The sequence below is a fragment of the Lacerta agilis genome, chromosome 8 (genome assembly GCF_009819535.1).
Source record: "Lacerta agilis isolate rLacAgi1 chromosome 8, rLacAgi1.pri, whole genome shotgun sequence".
Classification (NCBI taxonomy): Eukaryota; Metazoa; Chordata; class Lepidosauria; order Squamata; family Lacertidae; genus Lacerta; species Lacerta agilis.
Window position 1 is genome coordinate 25,788,501 of NC_046319.1, and position 15,471 is coordinate 25,803,971.

Consider the following 15,471-nt stretch of genomic DNA (forward strand, 5'->3'; position numbering starts at 1 on the left):
AGTCATTTGATGCTGTAGCTGTAAAATAATGGATCCATTGAAGTTTAGTTTAACTGCCTTAGTCATTGTGAAAATGCTCTGCTTAACAGATGCAAAAACAGACCCTGCTTTAGCCACCCCATAAACTTAACAATGTCAGAAGATGACTCATCCACACAAGTGACCTTGAAATATTTCCTGAAAACATGCTTGATTGTCTTGCATTGCTAAACCTGTTTAGAGGTGGGCTTGTGGCATTTCTGCGAGAACCATCCAACAAATGTGACCTGCTAGACATGCTGTGAAATGTTTGTTTGCCAAGCAGGGTTATATTGTGTGGTATCAGCACATGACCACATCCAGTAACACATGTTCAAAAGAAATCTAGTGATAATCCTTCCTGTGGTATAAGAATATAGGCTCAGGGATACATAATCTTCCATGTTAATGTTCTAGGAGGAGAGGGCTAGGCTAGTACTTCCCTATACTGTATAAGGAGGGAGCTTTTTTTTTTATATGCAGGAGCATTAATCAAATGATTCCTCCACATGCTTTTCTGGTGGCTGTGTCATGTGGTTTTCTTCTAAATGTCAAGCATGGTTTTGGTTCTACTGTAGTTCAGATTTTCCTGTATGAACTTGGGCTAATTGCAATCCCTCTGCCTACCCTACTTTGAAGAGTGGTGTTGACTGTAAAAAGGGGATAACCCTCTGTTTTCCTGAGACACTCTGAGAAAAGACGTAATGCAATGCTAAAGGTATCACAACGCATCTGCTAAGTATGAATCCAGGGCAGATAGGGGGCCTAGGGTTCCACCTGACATATTCCCCTATTTTTCCATATTCTACATTATTCAGCACTCTTCTTTAAACCTTTTCTCAACATAGACTATTTCCATCTAGAATGGCTATTAGTATTACTACCCCAGGGGGAACACTCTCACAACTCCTTCTAGGATTTTTATTATTCAGGAATCATAGTAGTTTGCCGTGCCAAGATAACCCCAAATCCCCATCAGAACTGGTCCCTGTCTCTGCAGGTCATCAACCCCTATCTAACAGTTTTAACTGTTAAGTTTTGAATTGTTTTAACCAGCTCTGATTGGTTGCTGGGTCACCAGGAGGCTGACCATGGGTATGTCCATCAACTCCCCTCAGCATAAAGTTAAGTAAGGAAGAATGAAGTGTTGGTGAGAAGATGTAGTCTGCCAGCTGGTTCTGGGAGCAACTGTTAGTGTGGCTTGGCTTGTATCTGTTCTGTTGCTACTAAGCAGTTTAGACTTGTCACTTGCAGCGTGTAATCCCATATGCTGGGAATTGCCTGCTGTCTTGCCATCACTTGGAACTACTACTTCTGGCCCATCAGAGCTACCATCTGTCAATATCAAAATTACTTTATATCACTGTCTATTTGTGTTATGATCCCATCTGCATTTGGCCATGAGCTATAGATGCTACACTTATAACTAAGCAGCAGCGTTCACGATTAAAAAGCACCAATCGCTTTTGCCCTTGGAATGATTGTACTGTAGCTGTTGGTACTGCTTGGCTTATAAAGTTATGTTGTATTGACTAGTTAGTGGCATCTTTCAGGTTTCTTTTGGCAGCTGCAAACTGGGTATCTTTGCTTGATCTATTCAAGACTATACAGAGATTCTGAACTCCAAATTTTCTTGAAATGGGTCTGTCCCAATCAATAGGCCTTATCAAGCGGCACCAGCTGTGTCCCAGAGCATAGCTTCATGCACTGGGTAGAGTAGCAGTGGGGAATCCTAGTTAGGCCTGCCCTGTCTCCCCATTTAACCCACAGCATGGTTTGGACCATGCCATGCCCACCTGTCCATCACCTGATGAGATACTGTCAGGCACAGGACACATCAACCCTTAGGGCCAAATTGTAAGGGAAGAATCAAGAGCTTCCTCTTAAGTATGTGCCTCTTTGCCCTCACCTTTGGCATCTGAGATGTGTGTTTTAAGGTCCACCCTATTATGTAGCTGTAATCTATTTTAACCATTCTGAATTCTAAATGGTTGTAACCTGGCCTGAGACCTGTTGGTGAATGATGGGTAATAGTGCTCTTCTGGTTGTGCCTTTCCTGTTGCGGGCACTTTCTGAGTTTGCAGCAACAAGAAAAAGGTGCCAAATTCAAAAAGGACCAGATTACAACTGGAAAGGAAGAGAGGCTTGAATTAAAGTTTGGACTGCAAAAGGGAGCATTGTGGGACATGCTTGGAGTGCACTCCTGATCCTAGTGTTCAGAGTTGGGTCACTTGATGTCAGGTGATTGACAGGTAGGCAGCCACTCCTACTTGTCCAAGTGGTCCATGGAGAGTGGGGAATGCTGGATCTGGCCCGCCAATTGGATCCAGTTTCCCACCCCTGGGGCAGAGAGGAGGGCCTCAGCTGAGAAATCTTAAAGCCCGGTTGTAGGTGGTTTCTCTTCCCTCTAAAACAGGAGCCATACAACTGAATGGCATGGGGAAAAGGTGCTGCTGCTTAGAGACCCTTATGGGAAAAAACCTGTGATCCCTGTTCACTTACAACATTTTTGGGTGGTGGTGGTGGGATTTGGCAAACTAAATTTTCACCCAAGGAAGCAAAATAGCATGAATAGACCCTACCGGTGTTTTGTTTTTTAAATGGAGGGAATGGGAAACTTGAGATTCTACGATGGATTCTGAAGTAGGCAAAATTGGTTGGGAAGGGTTGAACATGACTTGAGACTGAAGGCTTGGTTGTGAGTCCTAGAAGACCTGCTCCTTGCCTTCTAGGCCTTTTCCCACCTGGTCTAGGAGGGTGGCGCCATGACAGATGCCTGCTACAAAAGCTGAGGGCTGAACAAGCTATTGGGCTGGGGTATTGTTAGGAGTAGTTGTTGCTGTTACTGATTTTAATTTTTTGTATACTTACTTTGTATATAATTATATATGTGGCAATTGTTCAATTTGGTTGTGTACTTTTTAATGTTTTATTGTTTATTATCATTGTTTTGTTTTGAATATATGGAGGGGGGGGGGAGAAAAAAAGGAAAAATACCTGAATATGTCGCTCCATTCCTCGCTGCTCCTGGCTGCATACTGGGGTGGGTGGAGAGCTGTTCTGCGTTGCCGGCAGCCTTTCCCCTTCCTCGCTCACTCCCGGCCTTGGGGGAGAGTACAGGGGACTATGCATGGGGCAGGCAGGCAGGCCTGGCACTGTTTGCCCCACGGTCCTGGCTGCATACCGTAAGGTTGCGAATATAAGCCGCATTTTGACTTTTTACAGTCAGAATGGGGGGGGGGGAGTGAGGCTTATATTCAGGCCAATGTGGTATGTATTTTTTCATGTTGTAAACTGCCTTGAGCATGGTTTTAACTGTGGAAAGGTGGCATGCAAATAAAACGTATGTACCATGTTTGTCATAAAATAAGACGTACCTATAAAATAAGCCATGGCAGGATTTTCAAGTGTTCACAAAATATAAGACATAGCCCTACAGTGTCTTTCTTCTGGTTACTAATGGTAGCAATTGGATTTTGACCACGGAGATCTCTCTCTCTCACTCTCTGCTTTCTAGAAAGTCTCTAAATTGGATACTTGGGGGGTCCATATGGCTGTGTATGATGAAGACCTCTTGAAGAACCCTTTTTATCTAGCTATGCAGAAACGACGTCCTGATCTCTGCAGGAAAGTTGCAGAATTCCACGGAATTGTAAGTTAACTTGATGCCTTCAGTAAATGGGTCCTACAGCTTGGCAGGGAATGAGTTCGGACTTCGGGTTCAGAGGGCCTATTTAACAGATGTGGGGAAATGGGCAAACTACACCTTTGCTGTGGTATACTATTAAGTTTCCTTGCTTTTTGCAGCATCTGACCACACATATTGCACATATGACAGGAGCATTAGAAAAGTGGAGGCACCTTCAGGAATGGGAGGAGGGTGTTGCTTGATGCCAATTCCTTGTTCTAAAGATAAGTTTTTTTGTAAAATAAATAAATTAAAATATGTTTAAAAAGAAAAAGTGGAGGAGCTGTGCATAGTTGTAGAGAGACCACTCAGTGAGGCGCTTTTAAGTGGTTGACACAAGAGTTATTCCTGTTATGAGAATATCTTTTGATGACTCTACATGGAGAATCTGAAATTTTTTAATCAACAAAGTTCTAGATGGTTTACAATGATACTTGGTGCAATCTATTCTTCTCTGAACTTGTGTCTGGCTGCCCTTGGAGGAAATACTGGGTGGTGTCCAATGCTACTCCTGCACAGAGTGGACCCACTGAAGTTAATGAACATGATTAACTTAGGTTTGTCAAGTTTAGTAGGTCTACTCTGAGTAGGACTTGGTGGGATACAAAATATTGCGTCAAAGTATTAAGGGTTTGAGATACGAAGTGGTGGCTCTCATGGCCTCCCACAGTATAGTATTCCTTCCCCCAGCCCACTGCACCATGTCAGGGTCTGTCCTCATTTGTGGTGATTGAAGAGCACCTCCCAGTGAGTAATAGCTTCTTGATCTGTACTGCATTACTGCCTGATTTCAAAACTAGGCATCTTAAAATAGTGTGGTCTGGCAAAATGTTAATACTTTTAGGATTTATCCATTTTGTGTGTGTGTGTGTGTGTGTGCATGCATGCACCTGACTCCATGTTTACTACTTCTTTAGGTGCTAGTTCCATGCAAAGGAAGTCTTTCAAGCAGCAGCATCTCAGCTTGCCAGTTTGACTCCTACGTTCTGAAGTCTGTGGAAGAAAACTTTCAAACTGTGAATGGAAAGGTACAAATTGTTTTAAGGACAGGGATCTAGTGCATTGAGAGTGGTGGAGGCATCAACCCACTCTGCAGCCTCATGAAGTTCAGTGGAATAAATGAATTCTAAAGGAATACAACAGTAATGCTTTAAGAGCTCAAACAGAGAAGGCTTCTTACTCTAAAACTGATGGACGATCTTGCCCTTCCATCAAACATTTAAAAATCAATTCTGTAATACCATTTCAAAAGCGGAGTAGTGTGTTTTAACTTTTGCACTGCACCTGTCTTGCTTTGGAGAAGCCTTCTTATCTTTCTCAAAATCTGCATGACTAGCCACTATTCCTAAATTGTTCTGCTTGCGTACTGCTCATGTTGATACTGATTTTTTTCCCCATTTGCCTTTCCCTTCCTCCTGTCCCTTTAGGAAGTCTTCATACAAGGAAGCTTGATCATCCTTGGGGCTGGCTTCAGCCCTCGTTGCTCAGTGCCTGTTCTCTTTGAGGAAACTTTCTACAATGAGAGAGAAGAGAGCTTCAGCATCCTTTGTATCGCTCATGCACTAGAAAAAAATGAGAGTGAAGGTGAGTAGTAGTGCTCTTCTCAGCCAGCCCTTAGACAGCCAACTCTAGGTATTTTGCTGCATGAGGCAGATGACAGGAGAGTCCCATTCTTCCTTCTGCTGCTCCATTCCATATACATAATTGGATTGGATTGAACCCTTTTTCAACACTGGTGACAATGTGATGCCTTCCACTGCACTAGAGGGGGCAGCAGACTATATTAGGAGGTACATGGCAGGTACCCAAGAGGGAACAGAATAGGTGGCTATCACTGCCACTCCACCCTCTGCTGCCTGATGTATCTACCCTACTCTGCCTAATGGTAGGGCCAGCCTTGGGCAATAACACTTCTTTCAGGGCCTTCATATACCATGAGCATACAGCTTATTTGGTCTAGAAGGCAAGGTCAGAAGCCTTTCATAAGGCTACAAGGATGAGAGCTAGATCACCCTAGCAGGTTTGCATGAAGGATCTTCATCTTGATTATCATTTCCTGGAAGAATTGACTCTTCAGAAGCCAGGAAAAGAGTTAAGAGGTCAGCAATAAATATGGGAGTCCTGGTTTCTTGCCATGACTTTTTGCATCTGGCATCATAAATAAATCAATAAATAAGGAACTGCTGCTAATAGTAGGAGGAACTGCAGATCTTTCTGTGCACTGACAACTGCCCTCCATTTCAGAACAATCCTCAACGCCGTCAAACTCTTACTCCCTGAAAAACGTTGAAGATGTGAGAGAGTTCTTGGGGAGACATGCTGAAAAGTTTGATAAAGCCATTGCATCTTTCCACAGGACTTTCAAGGATCATGACAGGAAAATCCTGCGGCACTACATAGTCAGTATCTCTGTTTTCAGCCTGCCTTAGTCTGTTGCAAATTCGTACTGCAAGAAATTTTCCCATTTCTTACGCAGGAAGAATGCCTCCTCTGTGCAATGTACGCATAGTCTTAAAAAAAAGTATATATTGCTTCAAAAGTTTTTTATCTATGCAAATCTGTAGCTATATGCAAATCAATGTAGATTAACTAAAATGTTGATTAACCCATTTCAGATACCTTTTTAAAAAATGGAGTTGCAGCCTTAGTTACTGCTCACTGCTAGATTACTTCATAATGAGAATGGCTCAAGTGCAACTCTAGTATAATTAAAGCACAGTAACCTACCTACTTGATGCAAATGTACTCTGCACCCACATGAACTAAACCTTTGGAAGATTAATCTGGAACCTGTACTTCCTCAAAGAATGCACTGGCACTCCACACAGTTAAGCAACTTGGACTCTCCTCATGTCTTTCTAAAATGTTCTTTCTCCCCCATCCCTGCAAGGGCCCTCTCCCTAGACATGTCGACGCAGTGGCCCTGTTAGGATGGCACACTGAACCATAGCTCACAAAGAGTGAGCTGCAGCAAGCTTCAGGTGCTCCCTGTTCCTCTACTTTGGCCTCAATGAGTCCATAAGCTTTGGTTCCATTTCTGCTTAGCCACAGCTGCTTGTGCCATGGTTTGCAAGTTACTTTGTGTGAAACAAACCATGAGTTTACCAGAGTTCGGACAACATGACAAGCTGTCGTTAAGTGAAAACTTCTGAGCTCCACCTGGCAGCCATTCTGGTCAGGGGGAGTGGGAGTTTGTGAACTTGAGTCACTTGGGATTTAATGTGACATCTGAGCCCAGCCTTTTGTGCTCCATAATGTCCTTCTTTTTGGTCTCCAGGATTCTGTAAATGCCCTCTACACCAAATGTATTCAGCAGTTATTGAGAGACTCGCACCTTGTGAGTATGAAATGGTTTGTGTGTGCGTATGTGTTAAATATAATTTTCTACCCCTTCCCCAGACATTTCCTGTTAACACTGCCTTTTCTTTCTCTCGTGTCCTTAGAGGATGCTTGCCAAGCAGGAGCCTCAGATGAATCTGATGAAGCAAGCTGTGGATGTAAGTAGTGGGTTGTTTGTTAGTGGGAACTCCGTAAACACATGGGCATCTCTGGTTCAGTTTATTTATTTGTATTTCAGATGTACATCCACCATGCTCTTTATGACCTGATCTTTAAATATGTGGGGACTATCGAGGCGAGTGAGGTAGGTGTCGCTTTCCCTTGGCCATTCGAATGCCTACTTTTCCAGTGCCAGAATATAAGGTGCTTATCATAGCACTTAGGGAAAGGGTACATTTTGATTAAAAGGCTTTTGCCTCGAGGTGCATGTAGACATTTCTAAACATTGCTTACATGTATTTAAAATGAAAAACACTTGGACTATCTGATTGTCTTTAACCATACTTCAGTAATAGAGCACGTGTTTTGCATGTAGGAGATGCCAAGTTCAATCCCTAGCATCTCCAGTTAGAAAGGAGTAGGTAGAACCTGCCTGAAAACCTGGAGAATCAAGAGTAGACAATATAGGGCTAGATGGACCAAGCCTGATATACTGAGGCAGCTTCCTATGCTCTATGTACTCATCTGCTGGATGGCATCTTCGGCCCTCCACCTATTGCTACAATTCCCATCAGACCCAGCCAATGGCTAGGGATGCTGGGTGCTGTCGTTCAGCAATGTCTGGAGGGCCAAAGTTCCCCCATACCTGATCTTCAAATGTCTCAAGATACAGCCAAGAGAGCAGCTTGTTGTGTTTCTAAAATGGCTTCATTTGTATTTGTCGACCAGGATGCAGCTTTCAACAAAATTACAAGAAGCTTACAAGATCTGCAACAGAAGGACCTGGGTATTAAGCCTGAATTCAGGTGTGCTGCTTGGAGATGACAATCTTAAAAGCTCCACCAGTTTTTTTGGGGGGGGATGGATGGGGGAACCAACAACTTGGGTAAGGGATATGTGGCTGCTGCTCAGAGCATCTTGCTGTTTGCATGCTATGAATCTGTGTACTCTTTGGCGCTTTACCAAAAACAAATATGCAGGTAAGTGGGTTGTCGCCCATATGCCCTTGGTGCTACTGAATGGAGAAGTAGAAAAGGGAGAAGATGAGTTCTGCTGTTAGCACATGTAACTGGAAGGGCTTGATGCTAACACTGGACTCTAGGCAGCTCCCAAGGGATAATGCTTCTGCTGCAACAGTATATGGAAGAGAGCTTGTAGAACTGCTCCCTTGAGATGTGTGCACAGGAGCTTATTAATACAGTATGTTGATAAGCAACACAAGTTTTTTATCAATATGTTTGTGCTGGAGTTGCTGACTCCTCAGCTTACTTCCTGTATCTGTGCCTTCAGGAGCAGCTGGATCTGGAGATTATAGTAGGCCTTGAGCCAGATCACCTTCAAAAAATAGAATCACACCCCCCCCCAAACTTAATCAGAAACCTGTTCCTCTTTTATTATACGCTGATAACGCTGTCTTGCTATCATTAACGAGCTTGGGTTTGAAACTTCTTACACTTTTCCTGATCCTCTACTGTGAAATTAACAAACTCTCTATAAATTATGAGAAGACAAAAATTCTGGTCTTCTCTAACGGCTGGAAATTAGAGAAATGGAAAATAAGAGAGCAAGAAATCCAACAAGTGAAGATGTATAGATATCTGGGAATTCTATTCCAGAGCAATTTAGGGTGGTCTATCCATCGTACAAATGCTATAAAACAGGCAAAGTGTACCTCATCAGCTGTTACTCGTTTTTATTATCAGAAAGGAAATCAATTTATCCCTGCGGCCAACCAGATATTCCAAGCAAAAGTGCTATCCCAGATATTCTATGGGATCCCACTATGCTGTTGTTGTTCAGTCGTTCAGTCGTGTCCGACTCTTCGTGACCCCATGGACCAGAGTACGCCAGGCACGCCTATCCTTCACTGCCTCTCGCAGTTTGGCCAAACTCATGTTAGTAGCTTCAAGAACACTGTCCAACCATCTCATCCTCTGTCGTCCCCTTCTCCTTGTGCCCTCCATCTTTCCCAACATCAGGGTCTTTTCTAGGGATTCTTCTCTTCTCATGAGGTGGCCAAAGTACTGGAGCCTCAACTTCAGGATCTGTCCTTCTAGTGAGTACTCAGGGCTGATTTCTTTGAGAATGGATAGGTTTGATCTTCTTGCAGTCCACGGGACTCTCAAGAGTCTCCTCCAGCACCATAATTCAAAAGCATCAATTCTACGGCGATCAGCCTTCTTTATGGTCCAGCTCTCACTTCCATACATTACTACTGGGAAAACCATAGCTTTAACTATACGGACCTTTGTCGGCAAGGTGATGTCTTTGCTTTTTAAGATGCTGTCTAGGTTTGTCATTGCTTTTCTCCCAAGAAGCAGGCGTCTTCTGATTTCGTGACTGCTGTCACCATCTGCAGTGATCATGGAACCCAAGAAAGTGAAATCTCTCACTGCCTCCATTTCTTCCCCTTCTATTTGCCAGGAGGTGATGGGACCAGTGGCCATGATCTTAGTTTTTTTGATGTTGAGCTTCAGACCATATTTTGCGCTCTCTTCTTTCACCCTCATTAAAAGGTTCTTCAATTCTTCCTCACTTTCTGCCATCAAGGTAGTATCATCAGCATATCTGAGGTTGTTGATATTTTTTCCGGCAATCTTAATTCCGGTTGGGGATTCATCCAGTCCAGCCTTTCGCATGATGTATTCTGCATATAAGTTAAATAAGCAGGGAGACAATATACAGCCTTGTCGTACTCCTTTCCCAATTTTGAACCAATCAGTTGTTCCATATCCAGTTCTAACTGTAGCTTCTTGTCCCACATAGAGATTTCTCAGGAGGCAAATGAGGTGATCCGGCACTCCCATTTCTTTAAGAACTTGCCATAGTTTGCTGTGGTCGACACAGTCAAATGCTTTTGCATAATCAATGAAGCAGAAGTAGATGTTTTTCTGGAACTCTCTGGCTTTCTGCATAATCCAGCGCATGTTTGCAATTTGGTCTCTGGTTCCTCTGCCCCTTCGAAATCCAGCTTGCACTTCTGGGAGTTCTCGGTCCACATACTGCTTAAGCCTGCCTTGTAGAATTTTAAGCATAACCTTGCTAGCGTGTGAAATGAGTGCAATTGTGCGGTAGTTGGAGCATTCTTTGGCACTGCCCTTCTTTGGGATTGGGATGTAGACTGATCTTCTCCAATCCTCTGGCCACTGCTGAGTTTTCCAAACTTGCTGGCATATTGAGTGCAGCACCTTAACAGCATCCTCTTTTAAAATTTTAAATAGTTCAGCTGGAATATCATCACTTCCACTGGCCTTGTTGTTAGCAAGGCTTTCTAAGGCCCATTTGACTTCACTCTCCAGGATGTCTGGCTCAAGGTCAGCAACCACATTTCCTGGGGTGTATGAGACCTCCATATCTTTCTGGTATAATTCCTCTGTGTATTCTTGCCACCTCTTCTTGATGTCTTCTGCTTCTGTTAGGTCCTTTCCACTTTTGTCCTTAATTGTGGTAATCTTTGTACGAAATGTTCCTTTCATATCTCCAATTTTCTTGAATAAATCTCTGGTTTTTCCCATTCTGTTATTTTCCTCTATTTCTTTGCATTGCTCGTTTAGAAAGGCCCTCTTCTCTCTCCTTGCTATTCTTTGGAAATCTACATTCAATTTCCTGTATCTTTCACGATCTCCTTCGCATTTTGCTTGTCTTCTCTCCCCCGCTATTTGTAAGGCCTCATTGGTCAGCCACTTTGCTTTATTGCATTTCTTTTTCATTGGGATGGTTTTCGTTGCTGTCTCCTGTATAATGTTACGAGCCTCCACCCACTATGCTACAAGCATATAATAGTGACTTAGAAAAGATTCACTCCAGTTTCTTGAGACGTATCCGTGGACCAAATGTTATTAAATATGAAACAATGTGTGCAGAATTAGGCATATACACAATGGAATACTGGCCTGGACTACCGTTATAAAATACTGGTTGCGCTGCCATTTCCGCTGTCCACCATCAAGCCTGCTCTCTGACCTGCTCAAGGACTCCTATAAATCTAGATGGTACCAACTCCTAGAATAAAATCAGATCGATAGGCATCGAGCTGGAGCCCTTGTACAATTCAAGTGAGCAACATCTTTCACAATGTCCTAAATTAGACTAAAGGATGTTGAGAGACAAAATATTGCGGCAGCTGTAAATAAAACTTGCTCTCCCATATTCTATGATTTAAATATCTTAGATAGCAGGGTCAGCTATGTTACTAAACTAATAATACCAGCCCAACGTAGGACATTTATGCTGGCCCGACTGAATATCTTTCCCTCAGCATTTGTCAGGGGTAGATACCAGAATATTCCCAGAAACAAGAGATACTGCAGATGTTCCCTGAATGTCCCGGACACTGTAGAGCATATTCTTTTATTGTCCACTACACAGTACGTTGCGTGAACGCGTGTTGTCCCCCCTTTTGGGTGGTTTGAAACCGCAGCATGGTGGAAGTGCTGGATTCTGTCTCTCTGGCATTGACCAAGGGGTGACTGCGGGGGTAGCCGAGTTTTTGGCAGCAGTGCTTCAAGGAGTACTTTAACAGGAGGAAATTCTAGATTTTACATATATACGCATATAATCAGCCTACGAGTTTAATTGTTGTTTCTTTGTGTGTGTGTGTGTGTGTGTATAATTTTTAAGGTTCTTGTATGTGATCCTTTCTCTCCTGGTTTGATAAATAAATATCAAATAAATAAACAAATAAAATAAACAAATAAAGGTTTGATAAGTAGTAAGTAGTAGCAGTAGGCAGCAGTGTCTTATCTCTGTCCTAAAGAGCTTCATTTGCTCAGCTTTGTGAATGAAAAGTCACCAGAACAGGCCAGACCACCTTCTCTTCTCCCAGGTCATTTGGCAAGCCTTAATTATGCTGAATGTAGGGGTAGAAGTTGGTATGGTTTGAAATAGGTGCCCACTTTTCAACAGTCACTGTGGCTGCTGCTCAAGTCTGGTGTATGTGCTAAGTACTCCTTTCTTTTGACCACACTACACAGCTTCAACATTCCTCGTGCGAAGCGAGAGCTGGGCCAGCTGAATAAGTGCACCTCCCAGACCATTTTGCTTGTCTTCTCTCCCCCGCTATTTGTAAGGCCTCATTGGTCAGCCACTTTGCTTTATTGCATTTCTTTTTCATTGGGATGGTTTTCGTTGCTGTCTCCTGTATAATGTTACGAGCCTCCACCCACTATGCTACAAGCATATAATAGTGACTTAGAAAAGATTCACTCCAGTTTCTTGAGACGTATCCGTGGACCAAATGTTATTAAATATGAAACAATGTGTGCAGAATTAGGCATATACACAATGGAATACTGGCCTGGACTACCGTTATAAAATACTGGTTGCGCTGCCATTTCCGCTGTCCACCATCAAGCCTGCTCTCTGACCTGCTCAAGGACTCCTATAAATCTAGATGGTACCAACTCCTAGAATAAAATCAGATCGATAGGCATCGAGCTGGAGCCCTTGTACAATTCAAGTGAGCAACATCTTTCACAATGTCCTAAATTAGACTAAAGGATGTTGAGAGACAAAATATTGCGGCAGCTGTAAATAAAACTTGCTCTCCCATATTCTATGATTTAAATATCTTAGATAGCAGGGTCAGCTATGTTACTAAACTAATAATACCAGCCCAACGTAGGACATTTATGCTGGCCCGACTGAATATCTTTCCCTCAGCATTTGTCAGGGGTAGATACCAGAATATTCCCAGAAACAAGAGATACTGCAGATGTTCCCTGAATGTCCCGGACACTGTAGAGCATATTCTTTTATTGTCCACTACACAGTACGTTGCGTGAACGCGTGTTGTCCCCCCTTTTGGGTGGTTTGAAACCGCAGCATGGTGGAAGTGCTGGATTCTGTCTCTCTGGCATTGACCAAGGGGTGACTGCGGGGGTAGCCGAGTTTTTGGCAGCAGTGCTTCAAGGAGTACTTTAACAGGAGGAAATTCTAGATTTTACATATATACGCATATAATCAGCCTACGAGTTTAATTGTTGTTTCTTTGTGTGTGTGTGTGTGTGTGTATAATTTTTAAGGTTCTTGTATGTGATCCTTTCTCTCCTGGTTTGATAAATAAATATCAAATAAATAAACAAATAAAATAAACAAATAAAGGTTTGATAAGTAGTAAGTAGTAGCAGTAGGCAGCAGTGTCTTATCTCTGTCCTAAAGAGCTTCATTTGCTCAGCTTTGTGAATGAAAAGTCACCAGAACAGGCCAGACCACCTTCTCTTCTCCCAGGTCATTTGGCAAGCCTTAATTATGCTGAATGTAGGGGTAGAAGTTGGTATGGTTTGAAATAGGTGCCCACTTTTCAACAGTCACTGTGGCTGCTGCTCAAGTCTGGTGTATGTGCTAAGTACTCCTTTCTTTTGACCACACTACACAGCTTCAACATTCCTCGTGCGAAGCGAGAGCTGGGCCAGCTGAATAAGTGCACCTCCCCACAACAGAAGCTCCTCTGTCTGCGCAAAGTGGTTCAAATCATAATGCAGTCTCCAAGCCAAAGAGGTCTGTAACCATGGCAATGTAATAATGGCTTCAATAGATCGCCTCTCTGTGCTTTTAAAAGCCACCTTCATAAGCTTCTAAATGGGTGCATGTGAGCAGAACCTTGAAATGTAGCATTCAGGTGCTTGTTTTCAGGTGTTTATTGGTTTGTTCTTGTTTTATCGTGTATTTTGTGTCCTCATTTTGTATTAAGTTGTGAACCACCCTGTGATCTGCAGATAAAGAGTGGTATACAAAAATTAAAAACAATAACAAATTTTCTTATCACTTGGAAAAGAAATTAGTGCTTTCCCTTGAACTGAGGCACCTGAAATACTTTTCCAGGGTGTATGGCAGGGCTTGTTCTGAGACTCCCCAGCTTGAAAGGGCTAGAATAGAAGATATAATTCAGACAGTACTTAGACCATTGTCCCTGGCACTTGTTGGGCTGGTCTTTCTTCCTTTTACCCAGAAGGATGGCTTGAAAATGAGTAAAAGACTTCAAGGAACTGGTTGTATCTGTGTAGGATTTTAAATTGAACTTCCTTGTGTTTAGGAGTGCCTGCTGTATTTCATTCCCTCACATAAAGGGCATGCCTTCAAGATGTGCCTGAAGCTTGTGGATTTAAAAACTGCTGCTGATCAATTGTGGTGGCAGCACTTTTAGTCTGCCGAAAGCTTTATAAACACTGCAGCCCTAATTAGTAGCATTTAGGCACTATCACTAGCATAGAAATGTGACTCCACTTTTTCCTCCCTACTTCAGTTAACATGGAGACCATGTGTGCAGATGACCTTCTCTCAGTCCTGCTGTACCTTCTTGTGAAAACGGAGATTCCAAACTGGTATGTCCCAAGTCTCCTTTTGCTCCTGATTATTATTTCTTTGCTGCAAGAGTGCTAAACAAGGCAGAGTGCTGAAAGGTTTCTAGCACTGCTTGAAGTCATGGAGTCTTTAAGCTAGGATGGGCATCAGCTGCCAGCTGCCCCCCCCGGCCCAATATTGATTGTGTTTCAGGACGCGAAGGGGTCTGGTTTGTGACCCTGGGTAGCTCCACTTATCCAGATGATTGCATAGCTGATTTAAGTGGTTCCACTTCCAACTGTGCATACTTAAGAAATCACATGTTCTAATATTTGGAGCCAAACCCACGCCAAATAAAGTGGATGCAGAATCTGACTTAAGTCTCAAAACCAACCTACTTTTGGTTTATGGGACAATTTGAAGTGTTTACTAGAATGGAAACAGCCACCTGCAAATTAGCTGTAGCTGTTCACTAGCAAATGACCATTGCAGTACAGTCCTGTATCCTGAGCAAAGCGTTAATTGGATGCTTCCCGTGTTCTAAGGTTTTATAACAGAACTGTGAGAAGCATTGTAAATTGCTTTGGACTTGAAATAGTAGTTTGAATCAGTGAACAAAAATACATATTATCCATTCTATGATTGCATTGCCCTGGAAATGGGCATAATAACACTGCACAGCTAAGTGCTTCTAACTGGTGGCTGTTTCAGACTCTCCAGTCAAGATGCATCCTGAGTCAGAAATGTTCAACCTGGTCTTCTTCTTAATAATAATAATAATAATAATTTGTACCCTGCCCATCTGGCTGGGTCTCCCCAGCCACTCTGGGCGGCTGAATTACCATCTGAATAGAAACCTCTTTTGAGTGTGACTATTTAATATTTTGCTGCTTTTGGAAATCACTTGCCTTGCTTGGATAGCATGTATCACAAATCTGAAATCTCAGCTCTGAAAAATGTGTAGGGTACTAACATCTGTCACAAAA

At 42.8% G+C, this 15,471-nt stretch overlaps 1 protein-coding gene across 5 annotated transcripts in view; it reads left to right on the forward strand.

Annotated features, from left to right (window-relative positions):
- LOC117050798 (ankyrin repeat domain-containing protein 27-like) overlaps positions 1–15,471 on the forward strand; it is a 59,263-nt gene that overhangs the window by 5,237 nt on the left and 38,555 nt on the right. For 4 of the 5 annotated variants that reach the window (XM_033156654.1, XM_033156655.1, XM_033156653.1 and 1 more), the window contains exons 2-11: positions 3,536–3,670; positions 4,624–4,734; positions 5,134–5,290; positions 5,951–6,105; positions 6,984–7,043; positions 7,150–7,203; positions 7,284–7,349; positions 7,934–8,010; positions 13,581–13,702; positions 14,448–14,526. In XM_033156654.1, coding sequence (XP_033012545.1) covers positions 3,569–3,670; positions 4,624–4,734; positions 5,134–5,290; positions 5,951–6,105; positions 6,984–7,043; positions 7,150–7,203; positions 7,284–7,349; positions 7,934–8,010; positions 13,581–13,702; positions 14,448–14,526 — 983 coding nt within the window. In that variant the 5' untranslated portion in view covers positions 3,536–3,568. Of the gene's footprint in view, positions 1–3,535; positions 3,671–4,623; positions 4,735–5,133; positions 5,291–5,950; positions 6,106–6,983; positions 7,044–7,149; positions 7,204–7,283; positions 7,350–7,933; positions 8,011–13,580; positions 13,703–14,447; positions 14,527–15,471 lie in introns of those variants that run through there. The other variant, XM_033156657.1, reaches the window with a different exon arrangement.